The sequence below is a fragment of the Stenella coeruleoalba genome, assembly GCF_951394435.1.
Source record: "Stenella coeruleoalba genome assembly, chromosome: 9".
NCBI classification, from domain to species: Eukaryota; Metazoa; Chordata; class Mammalia; order Artiodactyla; family Delphinidae; genus Stenella; species Stenella coeruleoalba.
Genome location: NC_137155.1, coordinates 30,043,300 through 30,056,074, shown reverse-complemented (window position 1 = coordinate 30,056,074; position 12,775 = coordinate 30,043,300). Strand labels below are relative to the sequence as shown.

Sequence of the window (12,775 nt, the reverse complement as noted above, 5' to 3'; positions counted from 1 at the left end):
TTTGGGATTTTTTGTGTTCTTGTTTCTCTAATTGCTTTAGGTGCAAGGTTAGGTTGTTTATTCGAGATGTTTCCTGTTTCTTAAGGTAGGATTGGATTGCTATAAACTTCCCTCTTGGAACTGCTGTTGCTGCATCCCATAGGTTTTGGGTCATCATATCTCCATTGTCATTTTTTTCTAGGTAGTTTTTAATTTCCTCTTTGATTTCTTCAGTGATCACTTTGTTATTAAGTAGTGTATTGTTTAGTCTCGATGTGTTTGTATTTTTTACAGATCGTTTCCTGTAATTGATATCTAGTCTCATAGCATTGTGGTCGGAAAAGATACTTGATACAATTTCAATTTTCTTAAATTTACCACGGCTTGATTTGTGACCCAAGATATGATCTATCCTGAAGAATGTTCCATGAGCACTTGAGAAAAATGTGTATTCTGTTGTTTTTGTTTGGAATGTCCTATAAATATCAATTAAGTCCATCTTGTTTAATGTATCATTTAAAGCTTGTGTTTCCTTATTTATTTTCATTTTGGATGATCTGTCCATTGGTGAAAGTGGGGTGTTAAAATTCTCTACTATGAATGTGTTACTGTCGATTTCCCCTTTTATGGCTGTTAGTATTTGCCTTATGTATTGAGGTGCTCCTATGTTGGGTGCATAAATATTTACAATTGTTATATCTTCTTCTTGGATCGATCCCTTGATCATTATGTAGTGTCCTCCTTTGTCTCTTCTAATAGTCTTTATTTTAAAGTCTATTTTTTCTGATATGAGAATTGCTACTCCAGCTTTCCATTTGCATGAAATATCTTTTTCCATCCCCTTACTTTCAGTCTGTATGTGTCTCTAGGTCTGAAGTGGGTCTCTTGTAGACAGCATATATATGGGTCTTGTTTTTGTATCCATTCAGCCAATCTGTGTCTTTTGGTGGGAGCATTTAGTCCATTTACATTTAAGGTAATTATCAATATGTATGTTCCTATTCCCATTTTCTTAATTGTTTTGGGTTCGTTATTGTAGGTCTTTTCCTTCTCTTGTGTTTCTTGCCTAAAAAGTTCCTTTAGCAGTTGTTGTAGAGCTGGTTTGGTGGTGCTGAATTCTCAGCTTTTGCTTGTCTGTAAAGGTTTTAATTTCTCCATCAAATCTGAATGAGATCCTTGCTGGGTAGAGTAATCTTGGTTGCAGGTTTTTCTCCTTCATCACTTTAAATATGTCCTGCCAGTCCTTTCTGGCTTGCAGAGTTTCTGCTGAAAGATCAGCTGTTAACCTTATGGGGGTTCCCTTGTGTGTTATTTGTTGTTTTTCCCTTGCTGCTTTTAATATGTTTTCTTTGTATTCAATTTTTGACAGTTTGATTAATATGTGTCTTGGCGTATTTCTCCGTGGATTTATCCTGTATGGGACTCTGTGTGCTTCCTGGACTTGATTATTTCCTTTCCCATATTAGGGAAGTTTTCAACTATAATCTCTTCAAATATTTTCTCAGTCCCTTTCTTTTTCTCTTCTTCTTCTGGAACCCCTATAATTCGAATGTTGGTGTGTTTAATGTTGTCCCAGAGGTCTCTGAGACTATCCTCAGTTCTTTTCATTCTTTTTTCTTTATTCTGCTCTGCATTAGTTATTTCCACTATTTTATCTTCCAGGTCACTTATCCGTTCTTCTGCCTCAGTTATTTTGCTATTGATCCCATCTAGAGTATTTTTCATTTCATTTATTGTGTTGTTCATCATTGTTTGTTTCATCTTTAGTTCTTCTAGGTCCTTGTTAACTGTTTCTTGCATTTTGTCTATTTCCAAGATTTTGGATCATCTTTACTATCATTATTCTGAATTCTTTTTCAGGTAGACTGCCTATTTCCTCTTCATTTGTTAGGTCTGGTGGGTTTTTATCTTGCTCCTTCATCTGCTGTGTGTTTTTTTGTCTTCTCATTCTGCTTATCTTACTGTGTTTTGGGTCTCCTTTTTGCAGGCTGCAGGTTTGTAGTTCCCGTTGTTTTTGGTGTCTGTCCCCATTGGCTAAGGTTGGTTCAGTGGGTTCTTTAGGCTTCCTGGTGGAGGGGACTAGTGCCCGGTGTTCAGGTGGATGAGGCTGGATCTTGTCTTTCTGGTGGGCAGGTCCACGTCTGGTGGTGTGTTTTGGGGTGTCTATGGACTTACTATGATTTTAGGCAGCCTGTGTGCTAATGGGTGGGGTTGTATTCCTGTCTTGCTACTTGTTTGGCATAGGATGTCCAGCACTGTAGTTTGCTGGTTGTTGAGTGAAGCTGGGTGCTAGTGTTGAGATGGAGATCTCTGGGAGATTTTCGCCATTTGATATTATGTGAAGCTGGGAGGTCTCTTGTGGACCAGTGTCCTGAAGTTGGCTCTCCCACCTCAGAGGCAGCAGCACCAAGAGCCTTTCATCCACACGGCAGCAGCACCAAGAGCAGCACCAAGAGCCTTTCATCCACACGGCTCAGAATAAAAGGGAGAAAAAGTAGAAAGAAAGAATTAGTAGAAGTAGAAAGAAAGAAATAAAGAAAGAAAGGATGGAGGGAGGGAGGGAGGAAGGAAGAAATGAGGGAAGGAAAGAAAAAAGAAGATAAGGTAAAATAAAATAAGATAAAATATAATAAAGTTATTAAAATAGAAAAATAATTATTAAGAGAAAAAAAAACGGACGGATAGAACCCTAGGACAAATGGTGGAAGCAAAGCTATACAGACAAAGTCTCACACAGAAGCATATACATACACAGTCACAAAAAGAGGAGAAGGGGAAAAAATCATAAATCTTGCTGTCAAAGTTCACCTCCTCAAGCTGGGATGATTCGTTGTCTAAAGGAGGGAAGGAAGGAAAGAAAGAATGAAGATAAAGTAAAATAAAGTTATTAAAATAAAAAGTAATTATTAAGGAAAAAATTAAGAAAAAAACGGACGGATAGAACCCTTGGACAAATGGTGGAAGCAAAGCTATACAGACAAAATCTCACACAGAAGCATACACATACACACTCACAAAAAGAGGAAAAGGGGAAAAAATCATAAATCTTGCTCTCAAAGTCCACCTCCTCAAGTTGGGATGATTCATTGTCTATTCAGGTATTCCACAGATGCAGGTACATCAGGTTGATTGTGGAGCTTTAATCCCTTGCTTCTGAGGCTGCTGGGAGAGATTTCCCTTTCTCTTCTTTGTTCTCACAGCTCCAGGGGCTCAGCTTTGGATTTGGCCCCGCCTCTGCGTGTAGGTCGCCGGAGGGCGTCTGTTTTTTGCTCAGACAGGACGAGGTTAAAGGAGCCGCTGATTCAGGGGCTCTGGCTCACTCAGGCCGGGAGAAGGGAGGGGTACGGAGTGTGGGGCGGTCCTGCGGCGGCAGAGGCCGGCGTGACGTTGCACCAGCCTGAGGCGCGCCGTCTGTTCTCCCGGGGGAGTTGTCCCTGGATCCCGGGACCCTGGCAGTGGCGGGCTGCACAGGCTCCCCGGAAGAGGTGTGTGGATAGTGACCTGTGCTCGCACTCAGGCTTCTTGGTGGTGGCAGCAGCAGCCTTAGCATCTCATGTCCGTCTCTGGGGTCCGCGCTGTTAGCCGTGGCTCGCGCCTGTTTCTTGGAGCTCCTTTAAGCAGCATTCTTAATCCTCTCTCCTCGCACACCAGGAAACAGAGGGAAGAAAAAATCTCTTGCGTCTTCAGCAGGTCCAGACTTTTCCCCGGACTCCCTCCTGGCCAGCCGCAGCGTACTAATCCCCTGCAGGCTGTGTTCACGCCGCCAACCCCAGTCCTCTCCCTGGGATCCGACCAAAGCCCGAGCCTCAGCTCCCAGCCCCACCCGCCCCTGCGGTTGAGCAGACAAGCCTCTTGGGCTGGTGAGTGCTGGTTGGCACCAATCCTCTGTGCGGGAAAAAAAAGGTTTTTTTCATGTGCAAATGGTGGGCATCACAGAAATGAAATGAAAGCGCCAAAGAAGTAGTTAGTGCTGAGAGCTTATATACCATTTAAACAAAGAGCCATAAATTGTGGAAATGTGACAAGACAAAGGAAAAGGAGTCTGAGCTTCTGGAGGTAGTAAATTGTGGGAAGGTGAATAAATGGGGGAAACTAATGGAAGATAAGGTTTCTTTTAGTAAGGTGTATTTGTTCAGATTTATCTCAGCATCTGTGCCTTGTCTCCTGTGAGAAGAGTGTTCTCACCTTTCTCATAGGTAATTCATGTCTTGCTTTTAGGCAGAAAAGGGGAGTACAGGGAGGCCTTCCTGCATCTGTTATTTCTCAGTTACCTTCAGCTCAAAATAATCCTTATACCAAAGTGGCATATTTTGGGTTGGCATGTTCTGATGCCCTTCATAGCCATGCTGATGGGTGTGAAGTGGTATTTCATTGTGGTTTTAATTTGCATTTCCCTAAGGATTAGTGATTTGAACATCTTTTCATGTGCTTATTGACAATTTGCATATCTCCTTTGGAGAAATTTAAATTGTGACTATTCAAATCATGACTTGTTTTGCTGAGGACAATGGCTTGAAGTGGGGTTGGAGAGGAATCTGGGAAACCACTTGAGAAGTAGCTGCAGGAATTCAGTTGGAGATGATGGTACTTGGACCACACTCTCTTGCCCTTCTTCAAATCTAGTGCTCTACAGATACTTCATTTTAAGTGTGTCTCCTCTCCTTAATTCTTCTACCTTTGGGCCACATGGTGTGTAATTTCTTTTTCTTTTTTTCCCCTTAAATATTTAGTAGGTATGTTACCTACTTGTTTTAATTTAATTGAATTAATTTATTATTTTTTTTTTATTGGGGTATAGTTGTTTTACAATGTTGTGTTAGTTTCTACTGTACAGCAAAGTGGAGTTCCCTGTGCTATATGGCATGTTCTTATTAGTTATCTGTTTTATACATTTTAGTGTATATATGTCAATCCTAGTCTCCCAGTTCATCCCCCCCACCTCGCTTTTCCCTCTTGGTGTCCATACGTTTGTTCTCTACATCTGTGTCTCTATTTCGGTGTGTAATTTTCTTTTGTAATTTCTGCAGTTGGATTGATCTTGGATGGCCTTGGCCTACAGTGGCTTGAAGCAGGATTTCGGTTCCTGGCCAGAGATTGAGGTCAGGCAGCGGCAGTGAGAGTGCTGAATCCTAGCCACTGTACCACCAGGGACCAGTGGCCAGTGACAAGGCCCTGGCCTGTCAGCTGTGTAGAAATGAATTTCCACATAGAGATGGAAAGTAGTGAAGCAAGTAAAGTGTTTATTAGGAGGAAAAAGAGTACAGTACGTGTGGATAGATGCATGGGTGGGCTCAGAGAGAGAGTCATGCCCTTGTGGCAGTTTGAATCACTTTTATGGGGCATTTCTTCTGGGTTTCCTTTGGCCAGTCATCTTGCTTTGCCTGGTTCTGAGTCCGTATTAGGTATATCTCAGAGTCATCCCATGTGTGATGCACATCTCTTAGCCAAGGTGGATTCTAGCTAAGAGGCCTATGGGTAGTTGATATCACTGTGGGGTGGTGCCCCCTCCGTTTTTGACCTCCAAGGAGTCTTTCTGCTCATGTGTAGTCAGGGAGGTCTCCTTGACTTTGAGAATGAGGAATATATGGTCTTTCATCCCTTATCTGGGCAGGGCCCAGCCTCCTCCATCATCCTGCTTTTATGGAGTTTCTGTCCACAGGGGAGAAACTGTTCAGCCTGGGGTCCATCTGTCTCCCACCACAGGATGAGAAATTTCCCCTGGGAGTCCTAAAAATATTCAGAAGTCTCTCTTAGGTCAAAATAATAATGATGATGAAGGTGATAAATTTACTGAACCAAAACTTGGGTCCGCCTGTGTGCAGTAAAGCCAAGCCAGTCTGCTGACACTGGGTTGTCGGAAGGGGAAGCACAGTGTTTATTGTAAGGCGCCATAGAAGGAGTCTGGGACAGCTAATACACAAAAAGCCTGTTTTCAGGGAGAAGTGTTTTTTTTTTTTTTTTTTTTAAGGACATGGAGGAATTTTTTAAAAATTAATTAATTTTTGGCTGTGTTGGGTCACCGTTGCAGTGCATGGGCTTCTCATTGCTGTGGCTTCTCTTGTTGCAGAGCATGGGCTCTAGGCATGTGGGCTCAGTAGTTGTGGCTCGCAGGCCCTAGAGCGCGGACTCAGTAGCTGTGGTGCACGGGCTTAGTTGCTCCGCGGCATGTGGGATCTTCCCGGACCAGGGCTGGAACCCATGTCCCCTCCATTGACAGGGGATTCTTAACCACTGTGCCATCAGGGAAGCCCAGGGAGAAGTTTTTATAGGCAAAATTTAGGGTGAGAGCTGTGTGGTGTGTGACTTCCTTCTGATTGGTTGGGGGTGAGGTAACAGGGTGGTCTTCCACAAATTTTGTGCTCAGACTGAAGTTACTGTCTTCCAACTGGGTGGGGACTTTAGTTCCTGAAGAAGAACTCAGAGGCGTGTTACGTTCATTCCTTGGGGAGGAACCAGAACCTTGCCCTGTTACTGCACTATGGTTTCTTGACTGCTCCTTTGTTTCTGCATTCTCTCACTTCCCTAATTAGCGACTGTTTGAATATGTCCTTTGGAACTCAGGGAAGGTCTAGGAGGGTGAATGAAGCCTATTTCCTAAAAACAAGAAACGGGACACAGAAAGGATTTGTACCCAGGAGGCCCACACAGGGTCTTGCTCCATTTCAATAATGATTTTATTTTTGCCTTTAAAAACTCCAGTTGTTACTTGGGACATATTTGAAGTTTTATTTTTTTAAGTGATTAGTAGGAAATTAATATAGTGGCCTAGAAGTTAGGATTTAAAAGTTTTTGGATTTTAGACTATTTTGGTGGAGGAAGAACTCTAATAAATAATCTGCTGGATGGTAGCCATAAGTTCTCAATGACAGTGTAGGCCTTTTAGGCTTCTAGTTATTGTCTCCATCCTGATCTAGGTGGCCTTCCAGGAGCTGGACCAGTACTTGAAACACAAAGAAAAACTGGGGAGGTTCAAAGTGCATGTTCTATGCCATTTGCAACTTTGAACATTGCACAGAAAGGAGAGATAATGAACTTTCCCTTTTCTTTCTCCTTCCTAAAGATTGAGTCTAAGAATTATTTCTCTTTAAAAGCACTAAAGTACATTACCTTTAGTTGCTAAAGAATTCAAAAACTTCTTGTCTGCTTTTTTTCTATACGAAACCACAGAAATATCTCTTAGAGAACAGAACAGTATATTCATGTTAATCCTAGGGACTGAAGTGGTCCCAGTGGAAATTGCTTTCTATTCAGTCCACCCCCACCCCTGCCTAGTAAATGCAGGGCCTAGCCCACCCTGGCAGGAATGACTTGTGTTCCAGCAGAGATCCCTTGTTTTCTCTCTCTCTAACCCCTTCCCCTTCAAAGTCATTATAGGTAGGCACAGGTAGGAATCCTGTGTCATACCTGATGAACTGACTTGTAACATTGAAATTAGTGGCCCTTCCTGTAGCTGTCGTTGCTGTTTAATGAAGCAATTTGCGACTTGGACAAACTTTGCTATACATTGGAATAAAATAGGACTCTTCAAAAAATACTGATGCCTGGCTCTGAGCTCCAGGCATTCTAATTTAATTGATATGGGGTGTGACCCAGCATCGGGATTAAAAAAAAAACAACACAACAAAACTCTCCACGCGGTTTTAATGTGAAATATTCCCTGAGAAGAGACCAAAGGCAGAATTGTATCCTTGTTGGAATTTTAGTCACCTCTGCTGGGCTTGCTTGGAATCGCTTGTGGAAGTGAACCCTTAGGTAGAACAGTTTTCAGGTTGTCTTGTGTCACAGCAGAGAATCCTCATGGGCCATTGAACTGCTCAGCTCTTTGTCAGGCATAAGCTGGCTCTGGGCCATCTTTTCAACTTAGAGAAGGCTTCAGGCTATCCTTTCTTCCTGGTAGCTCCCACACTCACTTTATTCCTTCGTGTCCTTTTGTAGTTCTGTAATATCGCATGGGGTTAATTGCTCCCAACTTCTCACCTCTTTGCTATTCCCAAAGACAAACCTTTTTACAGTAAATATTTTACTCATCTCCACAGAAAAACATATAAGGAACACAAGGAAGTTATTGATACAAAGCATATAAATTTCTTACTGTAGAGTCCCTGTAAACGTTCCTGACTTCCTCCTGCGATGGCCTGCTTTAATTTTGTTGAGGGCAGTGGTGAGCAGACACATTCCATGTAGAGTCAAGCCTATGAAGACCTTTGATGAAAGCCTCTTTTCTGAATCTGATGGTACAGTTGGGTAATATACAGTCAATATAGAGCAATAAGGGGCTCTTTATTTAATGTTTGCAGCTTAGATCTTTGGGTCCCTCACACTGAGAAACACTAGGTTTAAACTAGGCCTCCTTGTTCCCTGGGATTTATTACTTTGGGGGCATATCCTCCTCAGCTGTGCTTCTGCCTTGTCCACTACCAGTGTTTTCTCTCTGTGTCTGGTTTTGGTACTGCCACTCACACGTTAAGCAAAGTTTGTGTTCATAATGGTGAGCAGCCTGTCATTCTTAATCTTGTACCTACTTAGAAGGATTTTACCTCTTACCATCAGGCTCCCTGTTTGACTATTTTCCTCCACTAGCCACCCCTGCTTCCTTACCCACGAATCTCCTGTTCTCTGCCTGATGCCATTTACAGTTTAGAGAGTTGTCACTTTATTGTAGAGTTTTGTAAAACCTAGGAGTTCTAATAGGACTGGGTTTAAGGACCCTTTTAAAGGAAAGGAGAGACCCTGAATGGAGATGGAGATTCCGAATTTGTGGACTTGTAGCCCTTGCCAGAGTTTGGGCAAGTGAAGTCAGTGGACCTGGCTAAAAATCTTAGGCAGGCTAACCACTCAAACAAAGGCTTAATTTAATCATCTCTAAAGTGGGAATAACAACAACATTTTTCTTCTGAGGTTATGCAAATATTAAATGAAGTAACCTTTGTGAAGTGTTTATTTCAGAGCTAGGCCCATGATAAGGACTCAGCACTCGTTCACTGCTGCAGTTTGTGCTGCTCCTGTTTTATTGGCATTGCTGTAAAAGAGGGGCGGTGGTTAAGAGCCTGAGCTTTGAATCCTCTTTCTCGACGGTATCTAGTTGTTGGACCTTGGGCAAGTTATTTAATGTCTCTTCGCTTCAGTGTTTTCACCTGTTTGAGTGAGAATATTAGTGTGGGATGTTGTGAAGATTAAATAAGTTAATTCATGTAAGGAGCTTAGAGCAGAGTCTGGTAAAGTAAGTGATTGTAGTAATGATTGTTGATGTTATTTAATTGAAGTATGCTCTGTCCTTCTGGTTTTCAGTCTCTCCCTTTTTGGTCTTGGATAGGTATGGTAACCTAGAGCTTTCTCAGCTGTCATTTTAACCTTCATTTGCCAAAATACCTTCAAGTCTATGTTCTCGATTCTCTGGTGATGTCACTTTTCTGGCTTTGTTGTCATGCCACCTTTAGAACCCTGTTCCGACTGCTTCAGGACAGATTCCCAGTTGACTTTTACACTGAGTGCTGGGTCAGATAATCTAGCACTCAGGTCAAACTTGAAAAGACATAGGAGCCTGTAAAGATTTATAAAAGAATACATTTAACATACATTTATCAAAGAATGTTTTAAAATTTTGCTTGAGAATCCAGAATTTCTACTTTCTGAACTCAAATGTAAAAATCTTTGTAGAAAAAGATATTAGGTAACGTTTACCTTACTTTGCTAAGCAAAGTTTAGTAAAATCCAGTATTGATATTAATGGTTTTGTTTCAGTGAGATCTGAGGGGGTTTATTGTGTGCATGGTAACTAAAGAAAAAAGCAGAAGTGGAAGAAAATTAGAAAATGAGTTAATTCCTAATTTTTAATACTGTTATTAGTTTACCATAGTAATTAATATACCCAGTTAGTGGTGTAGTTATGCTTGTAGTGAGGTTTGGCAGGATGAGTACACTTCATCAAGAGTAGATTGGTGTTCTTCAGACCTTGGAGCTCCAGGATTTATTAGACGCGTGTCGGGGACTACGTAGCCGGGTGGGGGAAAGTAAGAGTGGTCATTTTCTGAACAAGAATTGGCAGGGCAGGAGGTCCCCCACTTACACATACCTCAGCACACATGCATCTGCTAGAGAAGCTTTGATTGTATGTATTTTGTTTTGATATTTTGCATAAGATTATTGAGTAAATACTTTATTTTATTTAAAAAAAGGTTTGAAAGCAGCTATGCTGGAAAGCAAATTTCTAGGGCAAAACATGGTTTTCCTACTGCCTAGCATATATGCTGACTCATAAATATGTGTTGAAAATGATTGAGTGCTTCACCTTTATTGATACTGTATTCATTTCTAGTCTTATTATCCTCAAACTAGATTTTTTTAGTTCACTGATTATACTCTATTAAGTGGGTTAGAATTAGCATGTTTTATTTGACCATACTACTCTAGGAAGTTAAAAAGTTCTTAAGATTATTTTCATTAAGCTGTTAAATGCACTTTTTGACTCCAGGTATATTTCTTCCTAACGAATTTTACTCCATTAGACGTAATTGAAGAGTTTTCTTCACTGGACACTTTGGTGATTCATGCACATTGTTACTGTCCAGGTGTTTGAAGATTCCATGATGGTCATTACCTTTCTCTTTTTTAAAAAACTGAAGTATATAACCTTTCAATTTTTCCTTAAATTATAAAAATTATAAATTTTATAAATTATAAAAATACCTGCATTATTTAAAATTTAGAATTGTAAATTGTAAATTTGGAAAGGTAAAAAAAAATTTCTACCTGTTTTAGCACATGTCATGTCTGGTATAAACTTAAAAGTGTGAACTTAGAAATTACAACTTATTTTTCAACTTAAGATTGGATGCTTTTTAAGATTATCTCATTGCCATTAGTAGTATTTTCTAGTGACATTTTCAAATACTGGCATTCTTATTTATATTGTGGGTTTTGTTTTTGGTTTTGTTTTTTTTAAAGTCAGACAGCCTTTTTCATCTTCCAGTCTGTTTCACCTTTCCTTATTTCTTACTTTCATTTTGGCATCAACCTCTTTTTTCTTTTTAAAGGAGGAGGAGGAGGAATTGCTTTTACACATTTAGGTTGGTGACCTCTATTTGAATGGGCTGAGATCTGCTATAAATCTTATATATCCATAGTTTTAGTTACAAATGATAAGAAGTCATTCAAAGAATTTTGTGACCATGGTGGCATTTCTTTCAGGTAGTTTTAATGAATTGACATTTATTTCTAGTTTAAATTGTTGAAGAGCTATGTAAATGGAGCTGATAAAAGACCCAGAAGCTTATTTAGTGGTAGAGAAAGTTATCAAAGAAGTTGATCCAGTTCCGAATAAAAACTGTTTATAGAATCTCTTCTTATCTATCATTGTCTGTTCTGTTACTGATGCAGGTTAAGACTAATCACCTTTTTTCTTCTCAATTTTACAGAGTTAATTGAGAGTTGGAGGCAACCTTGCTGAAGATGAAGAATATACATTAGAGGAGAAGATTTTTTTCTTTTTTCTTTGAAAAGTCTTGATTGTTTGGTGGCTTGCCTCTAGTTACCGTTTTTCAATTGAGTCTGTTTGCTTCATCAGAAATGATTTTTACAATCTCAAGAAAAAATATGTCCCAGAAATTGAGTTTACTGTTGCTTATATTTGGACTCATTTGGGGATTGATGTTACTGCACTATACTTTTCAACAACCAAGACATCAAAGCAGTGTCAAGTTACGTGAACAAATACTAGATTTAAGCAAAAGATACGTTAAAGCTCTAGCAGAGGAAAATAAGAACACAGTGGATGTCGAGAATGGCGCTTCTATGGCAGGATATGGTAAGATAATGGTAGAATATTCCTAGTTTTCTCCTCTTCATCCTGTCCCCATTTAAAGATAGTCATGGAAATCCAACTCACTACTTCATGCACAGGTGTTCCCAAAGTAACTTTATCTTGACTTTTTATTATTAAAAATTTCAAATGTACTGAAAAATAGAAACATGATAAATACCCATATATCCATCACTTAGATTTTAACAATTTAAACATCTTGCAATATTTGTTTTCTCCAATTTTTGGAGACTATTTAAATTAAAAATTGTGACATTTCACTGCTAGATATTTCCATGTGTATCTCTAAAATAATGACTTTTTTCTACATAATTAGTATTTTTATTGATGTTTTATCGTGTAGATATGATTGAATCATTAGCCACTTGGTTGAACTCAATTTCCTGGTCTCCCCTGCCTCCCCCAACTGAAAAGCCCTAACCCTCTAATGGCAGGGTTGGTCTTTCTGACATGGCGAACCCCCATTCTGAGTTATCTCAGCACGAACTATCTAGGGGCCCACCATGAATAACAAAGACAATCAGTCAGGAACTTCCAGGCTTTTGGAGGCTACCTCCCAGGAACCTGGGACAAAGGCCAGCCGAATTCTTTATTACATAGTATCAGTGTCTATTTTTTTTGGTATATATTAGTATATTTAGGTCTTTTCTCTTGGGCTGGTCAGATTCTCTAGAGAAGAACTTCCAGTCTCTTGCAGGATGTATATGCCTCCAGGTGTGTGGGATCTGAATGGGAGGAAAAGGGTTGGGGAGGAGGGGTAGCCTCAGCACTCACTATGTGAATTTCACTTACTTCCCCAGTTTTCAGTTTGGTGCCCAGGCCCTTAAATGTTTTACTGGCTTCCAAAAAGACATCTCAGATTTTCTGCAATGATGGAGGGGCTGTTGTCTAGTTTGGAGTGGTAAAAAAAGTTTAGAAATCAAATTGCTTTATAGATAAATTTTCACCCATTCCTTCTGTTTTTGGTCCCCTTTTCAC

The 12,775-nt window shown here is 40.1% G+C and overlaps 1 protein-coding gene across 2 annotated transcripts in view; it reads left to right on the top strand.

Annotated features, from left to right (window-relative positions):
- CCDC126 (coiled-coil domain containing 126) overlaps positions 1-12,775 on the top strand; it is a 54,201-nt gene that overhangs the window by 15,621 nt on the left and 25,805 nt on the right. For both annotated transcript variants that reach the window (XR_013829832.1, XM_079931972.1), the window contains exon 2: positions 11,394-11,782. Coding sequence is in view for 1 of the 2 variants with exons in the window: in XM_079931972.1 (XP_079788098.1) it covers positions 11,545-11,782 (238 nt within the window). In the remaining variant the exon portion in view is untranslated. The remainder of the gene's footprint in view (positions 1-11,393; positions 11,783-12,775) is intronic.